The sequence below is a fragment of the Tachypleus tridentatus genome, chromosome 11, assembly GCF_004210375.1.
Source record: "Tachypleus tridentatus isolate NWPU-2018 chromosome 11, ASM421037v1, whole genome shotgun sequence".
Classification (NCBI taxonomy): Eukaryota; Metazoa; Arthropoda; class Merostomata; order Xiphosura; family Limulidae; genus Tachypleus; species Tachypleus tridentatus.
Genome location: NC_134835.1, coordinates 16,908,478 through 16,922,505, shown reverse-complemented (window position 1 = coordinate 16,922,505; position 14,028 = coordinate 16,908,478). Strand labels below are relative to the sequence as shown.

The following is a 14,028-nucleotide window of genomic DNA, read 5'->3' as shown; positions in this document are numbered from 1 at the left end:
CTCGAGTAGCTTCGTGCGAAATTCCAAAACAAACAAACAATGCATTAGCCAATTTAAAATATCGAAACTTTAACCTTAAATGTCAGTTTTAGTTTTCTGACGTGGAAATAAATAAATAACTTTCACTCCCACAGAATGGCAACTTTGCAACGAACGACACAAAAGTGCGTCTACAATAATTTTGAAAGATTCGTCGTTAAACGTTTCGCGCGTGCAGCCTTTATAATAAGTTGGAATCTATTACACACTTTTAATTATCGTGAATATAAATATTTTACTAATTTCGGTAATTATTATAATCGTATCAAGTAAAGAGATAAACTGATTACGTTAATCAAAATAGAGAAACGACAGGGATTTGATAATATGTGTTTGTTACACGTTCTTTGTTTATTAAGATCCACCCAACACACACCACAAAGCTTCTGTTTTTTATAACACTAATCACAAATTTGTTTCTCTGTTGCAAGTGCGCAAATAAATAGAGCCTCTTTATAGTCTTACACTGCTAAATTAAGGACGACCAGCGCAGATAGCCCTCGTGTAACTTTGCGCGAAATTAAAAAAAAACAAAAATTCTTCATCAATGACTTGCATGTGGCGTGGGTTGCAAAGACGTATAACAAAATTGAGTAAATGTTCATAATTTTGTTAACCCTGCTTGCAGTCAGTACGTGAACACTCTTCGATCAATGCGTACACGTATGTAATGTCTAACAGCCAACTGACGTTTTCCCTTCATTGAGCATGCGTCAGTAACGTCACTGAACCAAACCAGGCACGTTAATAGTGAGGAGAGCGCGTTACTGTGCTACTTGGGATCCGATAACTGGTTCATAGGTATTTGTGGAGAAAGACATCACTTGTTTCCAAGAGAAACTCTTCCAATGGCAACTGAATGGGGCTACGAGACACATAACGGTAAGTTATGAAACAAGACACAAAATTCAACTACTTATGGTACTATTTATATATTTGTATGTGTAGTTTGTTTAATTTCTAAAATGTTAATGCTAGAGTGTAGACCTTGACGTATCTAACAGTAATAGTAATGTCACGACTACCAATACATAAACGCCTCGATTATTTTTATGGTAGGAGATCTAGTTAAGGCTTGGAACAAGGCTTCATCATTTAGCTGTGAACGTCATCTAGTTCAACAGTAACTGGTAATTGTCTGTCTGTTAAAAATGTATCTCAGAACGGCTGAAATGGGTATTAACATTTTTATTGATAAAGCAGAGAACAACGTTTGGACCTTCCGAGGTCATATTCAGGTTAACATGACCTAAGAAGGTTGAAACTTGTTCTCTGCTTTATCAATAAAAGTGTTAATACCCATATCAGCCGTTCTGAGATACATTTTTATTTCAAGTGGGTTTCTCGTCAACAAGAATGTCTGTCTGTTAGTTCGTTATTGTCTTTTTCATCTCCTCGTCTAGATAAAAATCTCAGCACCATCTTTAGACTTTACTAAAACTCAGTGACGTAGTTACAAAAGATGGACCACCCCCGCAATTGACCCCTACATTTATTCCCCTTGTCGGCAATTCTTAAGTTTATCAGACTTTTAAACCTCTCCTCCGGGAATTACAGGGACTAAGAGGACAAACGTACACCACTGACCCTTACAGTGGCTACGTGTGACGTTATTAAAGACCACAGAGGACAACTACATACTTAAACATCATTTGTTTAGTTGCTCAATACATTGTAATAAACTTACTGTTAATGACCAGAAACTACGTTTATCAATCCATTAACCACTTCTGTTTAAAGCTATGTGTGTATCATGAAAACATGACAAATTACATCGACGTAATCCAAATAACAATCAATACGTCATACACTTTCAAGCTGCTTGTATTAAGACATAACATCTACAAGTATTATGTCCAGAATTTCTAAATCAAGGATCGCCGTGTCCATACCTTGGGTCTCTGACCTGGTCTTCTGGTCCATGTGTTGCGCAAAGCGTCATTTAAGTTAAAAAAATCAAAACACCCTCATAAACAAATGACCAGTAAGGTCAAATATATACTACTCAAATCAAATCCAAGTTGTCATTACCTAAAGGGTGATTACTGGGAGAGAGTTTGTGCCAAAGTGAATATCAAATTCTCACACGTATTATACAAATATTATGTGTATTTTAATTGTACAGTATGTTTTGTACAGGGTGTTCGGAAAGTCACTGTGCAGTTTTGTAATCATGTGCTATTATATTTCAGATTCTGATCCCAATATGGTTTTTTAGAAACAAAATAAGAAATATCCAGGCCTGTATTGATGCCAACGGAGGTCACTTTCAACATTGTTTATAATTGTCATTCATATTTACCTCCTGTATTCTATATTGAAACGTGTCTGTTAATAAATATATCAGTGCACAGTGACTTTCCGAACACCCTGAAGTATAAGTAACAGAATTCCTGTACATTCTCATGTACAGACACATATATACACATATCAAATGTGCAAATAAAAAATATACACAGTAATTACTAATAAGACAAAATAAAATAAAGCTGTTCTTTTCGGTTGGTTGCCACCCTGTGGTGGGGTTCGAAATTAGGCACAGCGCCACGTTTTCTGAGTCTTCAAAAGGGCTAATCAACTGGAGGGTTAAGAGCCAGTTTAAGCTCCACTAATTTTTAACTAAAACAACTCATTGTCCTTGTTTGGTATTAAGCACAAAGCTACATAATGGACTATCTGCGCTCTCTACACCACGAGTATCGAAAACCAGTTTTTAGTGGTGTGAGTTCGCATGTATACAGCCATAGTTTAATAATCTACAACATAATATAAAAACAGCCATAGTTTAATAATCTACAGCATAATATAAAAACAGCCATAGTTTAATAATCTACAGCATAATATAAAAACAGGCATAGTTTAATAATCTACAATATCATATAAAAACATCCATAGTTTAATAATCTACAGCATAATATAAAAACAGGCATAGTTTAATAATCTACAACATAATATAAAAACAGCCATAGGTTAATAATCTACAACATAATATAAAAACATCCATAGTTTAATAATCTACAGCATAATATAAAAACATCCATAGTTTAATAATCTACAATATCATATAAAAACAGCGATAATTTAATAATCTACAGCATAATATAAAAACAACCATAATTTAATAATCTACAGCATAATATAAAAACAGGCATAGTTTAATAATCTACAGCATAATATAAAAACAGCCATAGTTTTATAATCTACAGCATAATATAAAAACAGCCATAGTTTTATAATCTACAACATAATATAAAAACAGCCATCGTTTAATAATCTACAACATGATATAAAAACAGCCATAGTTTTATAATCTACAACATAATATAAAAACAGCCATAGTTTAATAATCTACAACATGATATAAAAACAGCCATAGTTTTATAATCTACAACATAATATAAAAATAGCCATAGTTTAATAATCTACAACATAATATAAAAACAGCCATAGTTTAATAAAGTATGGCAACATGTACAAATAGCCATAGTTTTATGATAGAAAGTAGGATATACAGGCAACCAGAGTTTAATCATATAAGGCAGCTTATATAAACAACCATTGTTTAATAATATTCAACATTATGTACGAACAACCGTAGAGAAACAGCCCTAGTTTAATAATCTACAACACGGTATACAAACAGCCATAGTTTAGTTATCTAAAGCACCATATATAAATGGCCCTAGTTTAATAATCTATAGCATTATATGCAAACAGCTATAGTTTAATAAACTACAATATTAGAAACAAACAACCAGACTTTAATAATCTAAAGCACCATATATTAATGGCCATAGTTTAATAAACTAAAACATTATACATAAACGCCAGAGTTTAATAATCTAATGGCAGTGAGAATAATCTCGTTCATAAACATTTAGCGAATTTACATTTATATTTATATTACTAATAATATTTTGTATGTTCGTTGATTAAAGGCTGACCCCTTGTATTATTTGTCATTTCCATATTTATTTTATTTCATTTATAAATTTTAGCTTTTTTTATGGAATTGTATGCCCTCTAGTGACACAGCAGTTAGTCGGTGGACTTCGAACGCCAGAAACCAGGTTTTGATACCCGCTAGGGCTACAGTATAGATAGCCTCTCGTTCAACTTTGTGCTTAACAACAATCAAGACGGTCCGGCATGGCCAGGTGGGTTAAGGCGTTCGACTCGTAATCCGAGGGCCGCGGGTTCGAATCCCGGTCGCACCAAACATGCTCACCCTTTCTGCCGTGGGGGCGTTATAACGTGATGGTCAATCTCACTGTTCTTTGGCAAAAGAGTAGCCAAGAGTTGGCAGTGGGTGGTGGTGACAAGCTGCCTTCCCTCTAGTCTTACACTGCTAAATTAGGGACGGCTAGCGCATATAGCCCTCCAGTAGCTTTGCGCGAAATTCTAAATAAATAACAACAATTAAAACACACAGAATTATGACAGACATTATGAAAAACATTTCATCGAAAGATTATTGATCAGTGAAGAGAGGAAACTGAAAGGTTGTTTAATAAACAGAGAAGAGTTTCAGCTGCCAAACAGCGACTTCAGTTCACGTATATAACTTTAAGTACAGTTATGTATTTTACATAACGAGATAAACAAACAAATAGGGAAGATCACAGGATATCCTGTTCATTGTAGAAATGTTCACGTTCTTGTAGTTTTAGTATTAGTTTAATATGGGGAAGTTAGGAGTTTGTAATAAGAACTGTGTATTTTAATTCAATCATCTCGCTGACTTGCAATGAAGATACTTAGATCACGTTCTGGACTTTTTTTATTTTGTTTTTTATTGGACTTCGTCACACACTATTCTATATGCGTCATTGGAAGTTATGGCTTGAAAGCCAAGTTTAATGTCATGTAGAATATCGGCTCTAACTGTGACGATAAATTTAACGTCATCTAACCGAGACATTCAACACATTTGTCGTCTAACTAGATACTGTAAGTCTGCTGATAATATATGTCACTTAACAGTGTGCAACGCGGCTTTTCATTTTAAGTATAACTTAATTTCTTTCAATTGTAATGAAATGTACATGTCCACTTGACGCGCAGAAAGACGAGTCGCATGTGAAACTCTAGTAAGTCGAGCAATGACAACTTAGTACGTCATTTTATAAAGAATAACTACAGTAAGGTAAAGTTTATTATTGTGAAATAGGAAAGGACAACATTTAATACATAAATAATACGCTGCCTATGACCTTCACGTTTCTTTCAATGTGACTGCCTTCACAAAATCGGCCCGGTATGGCCAAGCGTGTTAAGGCGTTCGATTCGTAATCTGAGGGTCGCAGGTTCGAATCCTGGTCGCACCAAACATGCTCGTCCTTTCAGCCGTGGAGGCGTTATAATGTTACGGTCAATCCCACTATTCGTTGGTAAAAAAAGTAGTCCAAGAGTTGACGGTGGGTGGTGATGACTAGCTGCCTTCCCTCTAGTCTTACACTGCTAAATTAGGGACGGCTAGCACAGATAGCCCTCCAGTAGCTTTGTGCGAAATTCTAAAACAAACCATCCAATGGTATTGTAGAGAAACTTAGATACATAGTTTGTAATAAATATAGTTCAAGGTTTGTTAAAAATCGTTTTTCATGTATCTGTCGTAAAGGGCTCGTCTACGTGGGAAGGTTTGTTTTGTTTTTGAATATCGCACAGGACTTTTGCAGTGTGAAGGCAGCTAGTCATCATCACCCGCCGCAAACGTTTGGGCTACTCTTTTACCAACAGGTAGTGAAATTGAGCATTCCATTATAACGCCCTGAAAGCTAAAAGGACGAGCATGTTCGGTGTGACGACGATTCGAACCCGTGTCCTTCAGATTACGAGTAGAGTGCCTTAACCCTCTAGCCATGCTGGGCCACGTGTAAAAGTAAAAATGGCATGTACTGAATAGTTCCCCCCAATATTTTCTAAAAACGCTTCATTTTCCAAGAGTGCAATGTCATTGGGTCAGTGTGTGTAGTGGTGGAGTCCTCATATCAATATTCATTATTTCTTTCAATATAAAAGGAGTGTTTACAAAAATCGAAGAAACACATCATTTGTTCTGCTCCCCTACCCCCTCTGGTGACGAGAGGTGTTATAATTATTTTTCTTTTGTACAGGAAATACGCTGTCATACAGCTAAATGTAACAAAAGCGTAATATCATGATATAACTTAAAATAACAAAAGCGTAATATCATGATATAACTTAAAAGAAGAAATGTTCAGGAAGAGATGTCTGTAGCAGGTGTTTCAAAATTGCCTGATATTATTTGACACACGTGATCTACCCCCAGGTGTGATGCAAGTTGCGTCATCATAGTTCTTTCCACAAGTATTTTCAATATATGTTAAAAAGAAGTTGTTCTTACCTACCTATTTAAACACCATAGTCTTCAGTTTTATCAGAATACTTTGTAGTATTGTTTCGTGTGATTTAAAACCAATCCTGTAGTTATATTTAACACAATATTCATTCCAGTTTTAACGTGTTCTTATAATAGAGTGGTAGCTTACGCCTGTGTAATCTACTGTAAGAATTGCAATACGCACATATGTTTAATTTGTTATGTGAAACATGCACTGTTGTACATTTACTTTGTTTCTGTGCAGTTTTCCTTTTGGCATGTGACGTATATTCTTCACTCTATATTGCGCAAGACTCACCTGTTTTTGAAATTTGTAGGAAAACGTGAAAGTGAGAATAAACAATATTTATTTTGTGAAAAACTGCTAGAACATTATTAAAACGTCGAGAAACTCGCGTGATTGGCACATATAAAAACTGACGCGCCGTGAGACATAGTATTATTCTTCCCGAATAGCTAGAGTCAGCCAAGGAAGCTACAATTGTGTGTGTGTGTGTTTTCTTATTGCAAAGCCACATCGGGCTATCTGCTGAGCCCACCAAGGGGAATCGAACCCCTGATTTTAATGTTGTAAATACGTAGACATACCGTTGTACTAGCGGGGGGCGGCTACAATTTTGATTAACGCCTATTAATTGGAAAACTACTGAATTTGACCAGGAACGCTTATAGATTTCGAAAAGTACAAACCGTTACACTTCGGTCAATTACTTTGAACGTTAGAATTTCTACGAGGACATTAAATATCTTCCTCGGTAAGAAGTGGACTTGTAAGCGGTGTTAGACCAAAGAAGAACCAAGCTTGCTAGCTCAAGCACGGTGTAATAATATTAACTCGGAATCAAGTTAATCATCGTGGACCTGAATCATCGATAGAATATTTAATTCCAGACCGGATTTAAGACTCAGTATAGTTTATAAAACTGTTGTATATATACCATAATTTGCAATAATTATTAGTAATAACCGTTATTACAAATTATGTGTATCAATCTATTAGTAACAAACGTTTTTACAAATTATGTGTATCAATCTATTAGTAGTGACCGTTATTATAAATTATGTGTATCAATCTATCAGTAGTGGCCGTTATTATAAATTATGTGTATCAATCTATTAGTAATAACCGTTATTACAAATTATGTGTATCAATCTATTAGTAACACACGTTTTTACAAATTATGTGTATCAATCTATTAGTAGTCACCGTTATTATAAATTATGTGTATCAATCTATCAGTAGTCACCGTTATTATAAATTATGTGTATCAATCTATTAGTAGTGACCGTTATTATAAATTATGTGTATCAATCTATTAGTAACAAACGTTTTTACAAATTATGTGTATCAATCTATTAGTAGTGACCGTTATTATAAATTATGTATATCAATTCATTAGTAGAAACCGTTATTATAAATTATGTTTATCAATCTTGCTGGTGCATAACATAAATTTATTACATATTATTGTTTTCATTAAACTCTAAACTCTGATGTTCAGTTACTTGTAACAGTAATACGTTAATATACGTAACATAATAAATCGAAGTCTTGTCCGAAATAAATTATAATATGTAACAGTTATCAGTATTTGTGTTACTACTGTTAAAACGTATTTTGATTAATGAGGTTATCAAATTCACCGTATTTATTTGTACGAGACCACCAGTACTAACTACATGTGCTTACTTTTTTCTTTCTAGTTAAGCCTGAAAGTACACAATGAACTATTATACTGCGAATATCTAAACCCACTTTATAGCACGATAATATCTCAGACTTACTGCTGAGCCACCAGGGGTCGTACTTCTTTCGTAGCATATTTATGAAGTTCTCTTATTATGTAGCTGCAATTCGAGTAATGGTATATGTACTGTTATGATGAAAGAAACTGAGGGACAAATGTATCTTTAACGAACATCAACAACAAGCATGCACAATCTTATCTGGGAGATTTGAGTACAGGTCACACTTCCAGTCCGAGACACGTGCTCAATCCGCGAATTCTGTGACTCGTGTTACCGTGGCAACACTCGACTCTGCAATATGAACACTAAAAGCAGCGTGATCGGGGATAGGGTTGCCAAGTGTTTAGGCCCCTTTTTGACCCTTCTTCCCCTGGTCACACTTGGTCACAAAGTAAATCAACACATCCACAGTAGTTGGTAGTAAAACATAAAGGAAACATTTCACATATTTTTATTAATAATAAATAAAAGGTTACAATAAATATAAAAAAAAAATCATTTTTACTTGTGACTCAAGACACCAATGTTATATATACTTATACGTATAATGGAAACACGGGAACTTTTAATTAACTTTAGTTTGTTTTTCCATTTTAAATTTCAAATATATATATTTACTCTTTTGAAGCACTCGTTATAGTTCTGTTGCCTAAAATTCTCTCACAGAATTCAGAGAAAGAACTTTTATTATTTATATACCAGTAAACCAATAATACAGACTTCTTTCTTTTCGCCATCTCGTAGCGACTACAAAAGATATTATTTCTTGAAAACCAGACCATGGTGGTATATATACGATACGTAATTTAAACATTTTAATGTGTATCGCCATTTTTCACCAAGATTATCATATTTTTTTCCAATATTCAATGGACGAAATTAAAGGAAAAGTCTCTTTAATTGACACAAGTTCTTAAAATAATTTATCCATATTAAAACGTTACCTAAATTTAAAGTATTGACAATACTGCCTAACCCTAGATCATGTGACAACATATTATTGGAAAAGAAAAACAAGGTTAACGTGATAACCAGTTACTGATGTTGTCGAATGTTTTCATTATGTAGCTCAGAGAAGCATTGCAAAAAGACAAAATCTGTTTTAAAAATATTTCTCTATCATGGACAGGATCTTGACAATGTGGAGGGCAAAGAGACAACTGCCCAGGAGCTCAGGCGAACGAACAGGTTATGCTGTAAAGTCCACAAATCAACTTTAAGTCACATCTGTATTTAAGCATAAAAACAAACATAGTTTTTGGCTTCAGTTTGCATATAGACACTTGATACATTAATAATGACTGAAATAATAATAAATAGATATATGTCACTTTACACGTTTAATAGATATCTGTTTTTATTTTATTAACGTTTTTACACTTACACTGTGAGCTGGAGAAACTATTGCTGCTAGTGAGTTGTTTACTTTTTGTTTACAAGCTTGTTGCCGTCCTAATATAGGATCTTATTTAATATAGGATCTTATCAAAGAAAGAGACAGAGGGAGGTCCGGCGAGGTTATTCACTCCTGAGCTCATGGGAAGGAAGACTTTTCCTTTTACTTGGGAATTCAAAACCAAGAAACTGTATTTCTATATCAGGATCTCCCCTGTAAAGGTCGCAACATAAATGTGTCGAAAAGCAGGGAAATTTGCGTCCTACTTCACGTTTGAGGACATTTTATACCTAGAATATCTGCTAAACCTCACAGTAATATTTTTTATTATGATGTATTTTTATTACAAGTATCTGTCGCCAGGTGGTTAGAGCGATCGACTCATAATCTAAGAATCACGTGTTCGAAACCATGTTACACCAAAAACATGCTCGCCCTTTTAGCCGTGGGGGCGTTATAATGTTTTGATCATTCATTCCCATTATTTGTTAATAAAAGAGTTGGCGGTGGGTAGCTGATGACTAGGTGCCTTTCCTGTAGTCTTACACTACCAAATTAAGGACTGTTAGCGCAGAAAGCCCTCCTGTAGCTTTGCGTGACAAACAAGAAACAAACTGAAAAAGTGCACCTCCTGTGCCTCTGTTTTAGACAGTAGATTATAGCTTTGGAAGCTATTCTGAAGTGAAACATGATGCTACAGCTGTAGTGTTGGCTTAACAACAGATGTCCTGCATCAATCTATTGTCTCACAGCCACAGCTGTTGTTACCCATACAACTGCAATCTTTAGCGTTGAAAAATTAAAGCCGGATACTGTATTTGATTTTAATGGGTGTGTTTCGTGTGTTCAGACAATTAAGTTAGTTTGTGAACCTTTTGTTTTGTAATTAATTGTTTGGACTAAAGATAGAAGGTAAACGCGTTTGTTATTGTTAAAGTTATGGTGATAGGTTTATTCTAAGTCGATAACTCGTAATCCGAGGGTCGCGGTTCGAATCCTCTTCACACTAAATATGCTCGCCCTTTCAGTCGTGGGGGCGTTAGAATGTTACGATCAATCCCACTATTCGTTGATAAAAGAGTAGCCAAAGAGTTGGCGGTAGGGGTGTGATGACTAGCTGCTTTCCCTCTAGCCTTACACTGCTAAATGAGAGACGGCTAGCGCAGATAACCCTCGTGTAGCTTTGCACGAAATTCAAAACAAACAGACATTAACCAAAGTTATGATTATAAGTTTAACTTTAGTTATAGTGATAAATTTAAACTTACCACCACAACTTAGGCTGACAAGGTTTAACCTAAGTTATAGTAGTAGTTTAACCCGAGGCTCATTCCCGTATTATTAGCAGTAAATCAGCAGGCATAAAAATCAGTTCCCCTCTCCAACTGATACAGCGTAATATTTGCAAAACTTTTTCGATTAATTTAATGCTCAAACAGTCTTCAGGAGAGGGTAAGTAAGTCATGACTCGAACACAGGCTCGACATCTGAGGACTTCACTACTGATCAGTTGTGGTGTAATACAAAATAAAGACGGAATGCGAAATATTACACATAACCGAATAAGATGAAATTCATTCGAAATGGCGGGTTTTGGCTAAAAAAAACAACAAACTATACACGTGCGATGTTCACGCTCTCCTACCTCACTACACCTCTGCAACAAAAAGTTAATTAATTTAACTCTGGATTATTGTAGGACTATGTAATTAGACATTTTAAGAAGCCTAGCAAGAAACGTGAAAATAAAACTCCGTAGTTTTACTTAAGAAACAGTTATAAAGTTTTCGTTGAATGTTTGCTAGTAAAGAGCTCTTAAAAGCATTTTATTGGATCTTTACCAAGCTACGTTACAGGAGCACGTGAACAGATCAAAATTATTATTTACGAACACGAATAGCGTTCCCTCTTAACTGCGCGGCCGCAATCCAACCAATCAACTCCTGCGCGCATCCTCAGTAATGGGGAAGGGAGATCTTAATACGTTGACAGGCAGTCGATAGGCCTGAAAGTCAAAATAATCAACTGGTAGCACCGCAAAACGGATCAAAGATCCAATAGTGTTGATGGTATTAAAATTCTCCCCCCTAAAACTAAAACTGGTAGCGCACATCCATACATTGTCTTGAAAGTGGTGAACATTAGCGAGAAAGTTAGTGATGATGACTAAAACTGAGTTTAAATAACAAAGTAATACTTTGGAAAGTATTTGACAGAAAGAATAATTTGTTTATCTAAGTTAATGTGAAGATCTAGAACAAACTGTTGCAACGTTTTCTTATTTTAAGCAGTTATTATAACGTTTCTTTGTTTTGTTTGTTTGTTTGTTTTAATTTCGCACAAAGCTACTCGAGGGCTTTCTGTGCTAGCCGTCCCTAATTTAGCAGTGTAAGACTAAAGGGAAGGCAGCTAGTCATCACCATCCACCGCCAACTCTTGGACTACTCTTTTACCAACGAATAGTGGGATTGATCGATACATTAGAACACCCCCACGGCTGAAAGGGCGAGCATGTTTGGCATGACGGGGATGCGAACCCGCGATCCTCAGATTACGAGTCGCACGCCTTATCACGCTTGGCCATGCCAGGCCCATTCTTTGATTTAAACTGTTGTTGTAACGCTTTGTTCTTCTTAAAACTTGCAGTGAAGGCTAAACAATTTTAGAAACGTTCGATAATAAAGGTAGAAAAATACCTTTAGTCTCCAAATGCAGTAAAACCTGTACAAACCGGAAATATCAAAACACTGTAACATTATCTTAAGATTTCTCTTATAAAACGCCCTCTATATGACGGAACCTGCGTAACGCGGACAGAAAACTATCTTTCACCAACTTCATCTATCAACAAGCAGGATCAAAACCTGAGTAAGGCAGAAAAAAAAACAAAACGTTTTTGATTAAATACTAATTTCTTATTTAATTAATAATTTGTTTAAATATTAATAATTCTCGGACATTTTGTTGCAGTAAGTATTGGTTAAATATATTCTGTTATTTTGTCTGCCGTCATTATTTTTACAGTTAATTCGATTCATGATTTGTAGAAATATATTTGTCTTTTAATTGCAAAATTCTACTCTTTAAATAATTTTCACGAAAAAATAAATTTCTATCTTCCCTAATTTTAAAAGATAGTAAAGAAATAGAAATTCCTACCTCATCACAAGTGTTAAGTTATATTAACGCTATCAAATAATATGCAAATATGAAGGTTAAAAATGAACTTCACAATGAGGCCATGGAATTCACGTTCTCTTTTAACCGCATGAGAAAGTCCATTAAGAAAACGAAACAGTTGAAATTGGACACTTTCTTCAAATAAATTAGATTAAGATTTTATGTACTTGTGTATATTTTGAATGTCTATGTTTATTGTTATTCTAATGAATATAACATAAACAGTATAATAACTTTATTCACCAACGTCTTACTTCCCTTGAGTCAAGCAAGTATTACGTCCTGCTCACAAATTATATATAATTAAGGAAATGCACGTTCAATATATCTATGCTGGAAATTTTCCTCGGTCCCGTGCAATTCCGCCTTAGACAGGTTTTACTGTAATTAAAAAAAAAATTCAAACTACATCTCGCTGTTGCAACTTCATTTTCCTCGGTCCTGTGCAATTCCGCCTTAGACAGGTTTTACTGTAATTAAAAAAAAATCAAACTACATCTCGCTGTTGCAACTTCATTTTCCTCGGTCCTGTGCAATTCCGCCTTAGACAGGTTTTACTGTAATTAAAAAAAAAAATCAAACTACATCTCGCTGTTGCAACTTCATAAGCTGAAACAAAATGTGATTTGTTTTTTATGTTCAAAGTACTGTTTTTCTCTCACTTGGTGATTTGGAATTCATTGGTTAGGTTCATTACTTACACATTCTTACAGTATTTTTGTCTACATTCCATGAAGATTCGGGTTAGGTTTTGAAATACCCGTTTTTTTTTTGTGTGTGTTTTTTCTTTCTAATGGTTTACTTGTTATAAAACACAAAACAACATAATTGGACAGAAGTAAGTATATGGACCCAAAGAGCTAAAATCCAAGGTTCGATTTCCTACGGTGGGCACAGCAGATGAACCAATGTGGCTTTGCTCTAAAAACTACCAACCCATAATGAACTACCGGTGCTTTGCCCACCGAGAAACCCTATTTCTGTAAACTTATTGACTGACCACTGAGACGCCGGGGATCACTCCGAAGGAAGGGATATTTGATAGGAAACAAAGGATGGATATTTAGGTGTTATAAGATTTAGATTTGAATAATGTTTTATTTTATTGTTGTTGTTTTTTCCTCGTGTGAACTTCGTCTTTATAAATGTGCGTCATTCTACTCGGAGGTTACGCGTTTGTTTACCAACGTACTGGTTCACAATATTTGGCATCCACATTTCACTTACTTCCAAAGACTGTATGAAATACAGAACCATATATAGCATAGAGCGACAGTGAAAGTCTAAAGGCTAACTAAAC

The 14,028-nt window shown here is 35.0% G+C and overlaps 1 protein-coding gene across 1 annotated transcript in view; it reads left to right on the top strand.

Moving 5' to 3' along the window:
• Positions 1-674: 674 nt before the first annotated feature.
• LOC143231297 (carbonic anhydrase 13-like) overlaps positions 675-14,028 on the top strand; it is a 65,213-nt gene continuing 51,859 nt past the window's right edge. Inside the window, exon 1 of the mRNA XM_076465847.1 lies at positions 675-921. Coding sequence (XP_076321962.1) covers positions 888-921 — 34 coding nt within the window. The 5' untranslated portion in view covers positions 675-887. The remainder of the gene's footprint in view (positions 922-14,028) is intronic.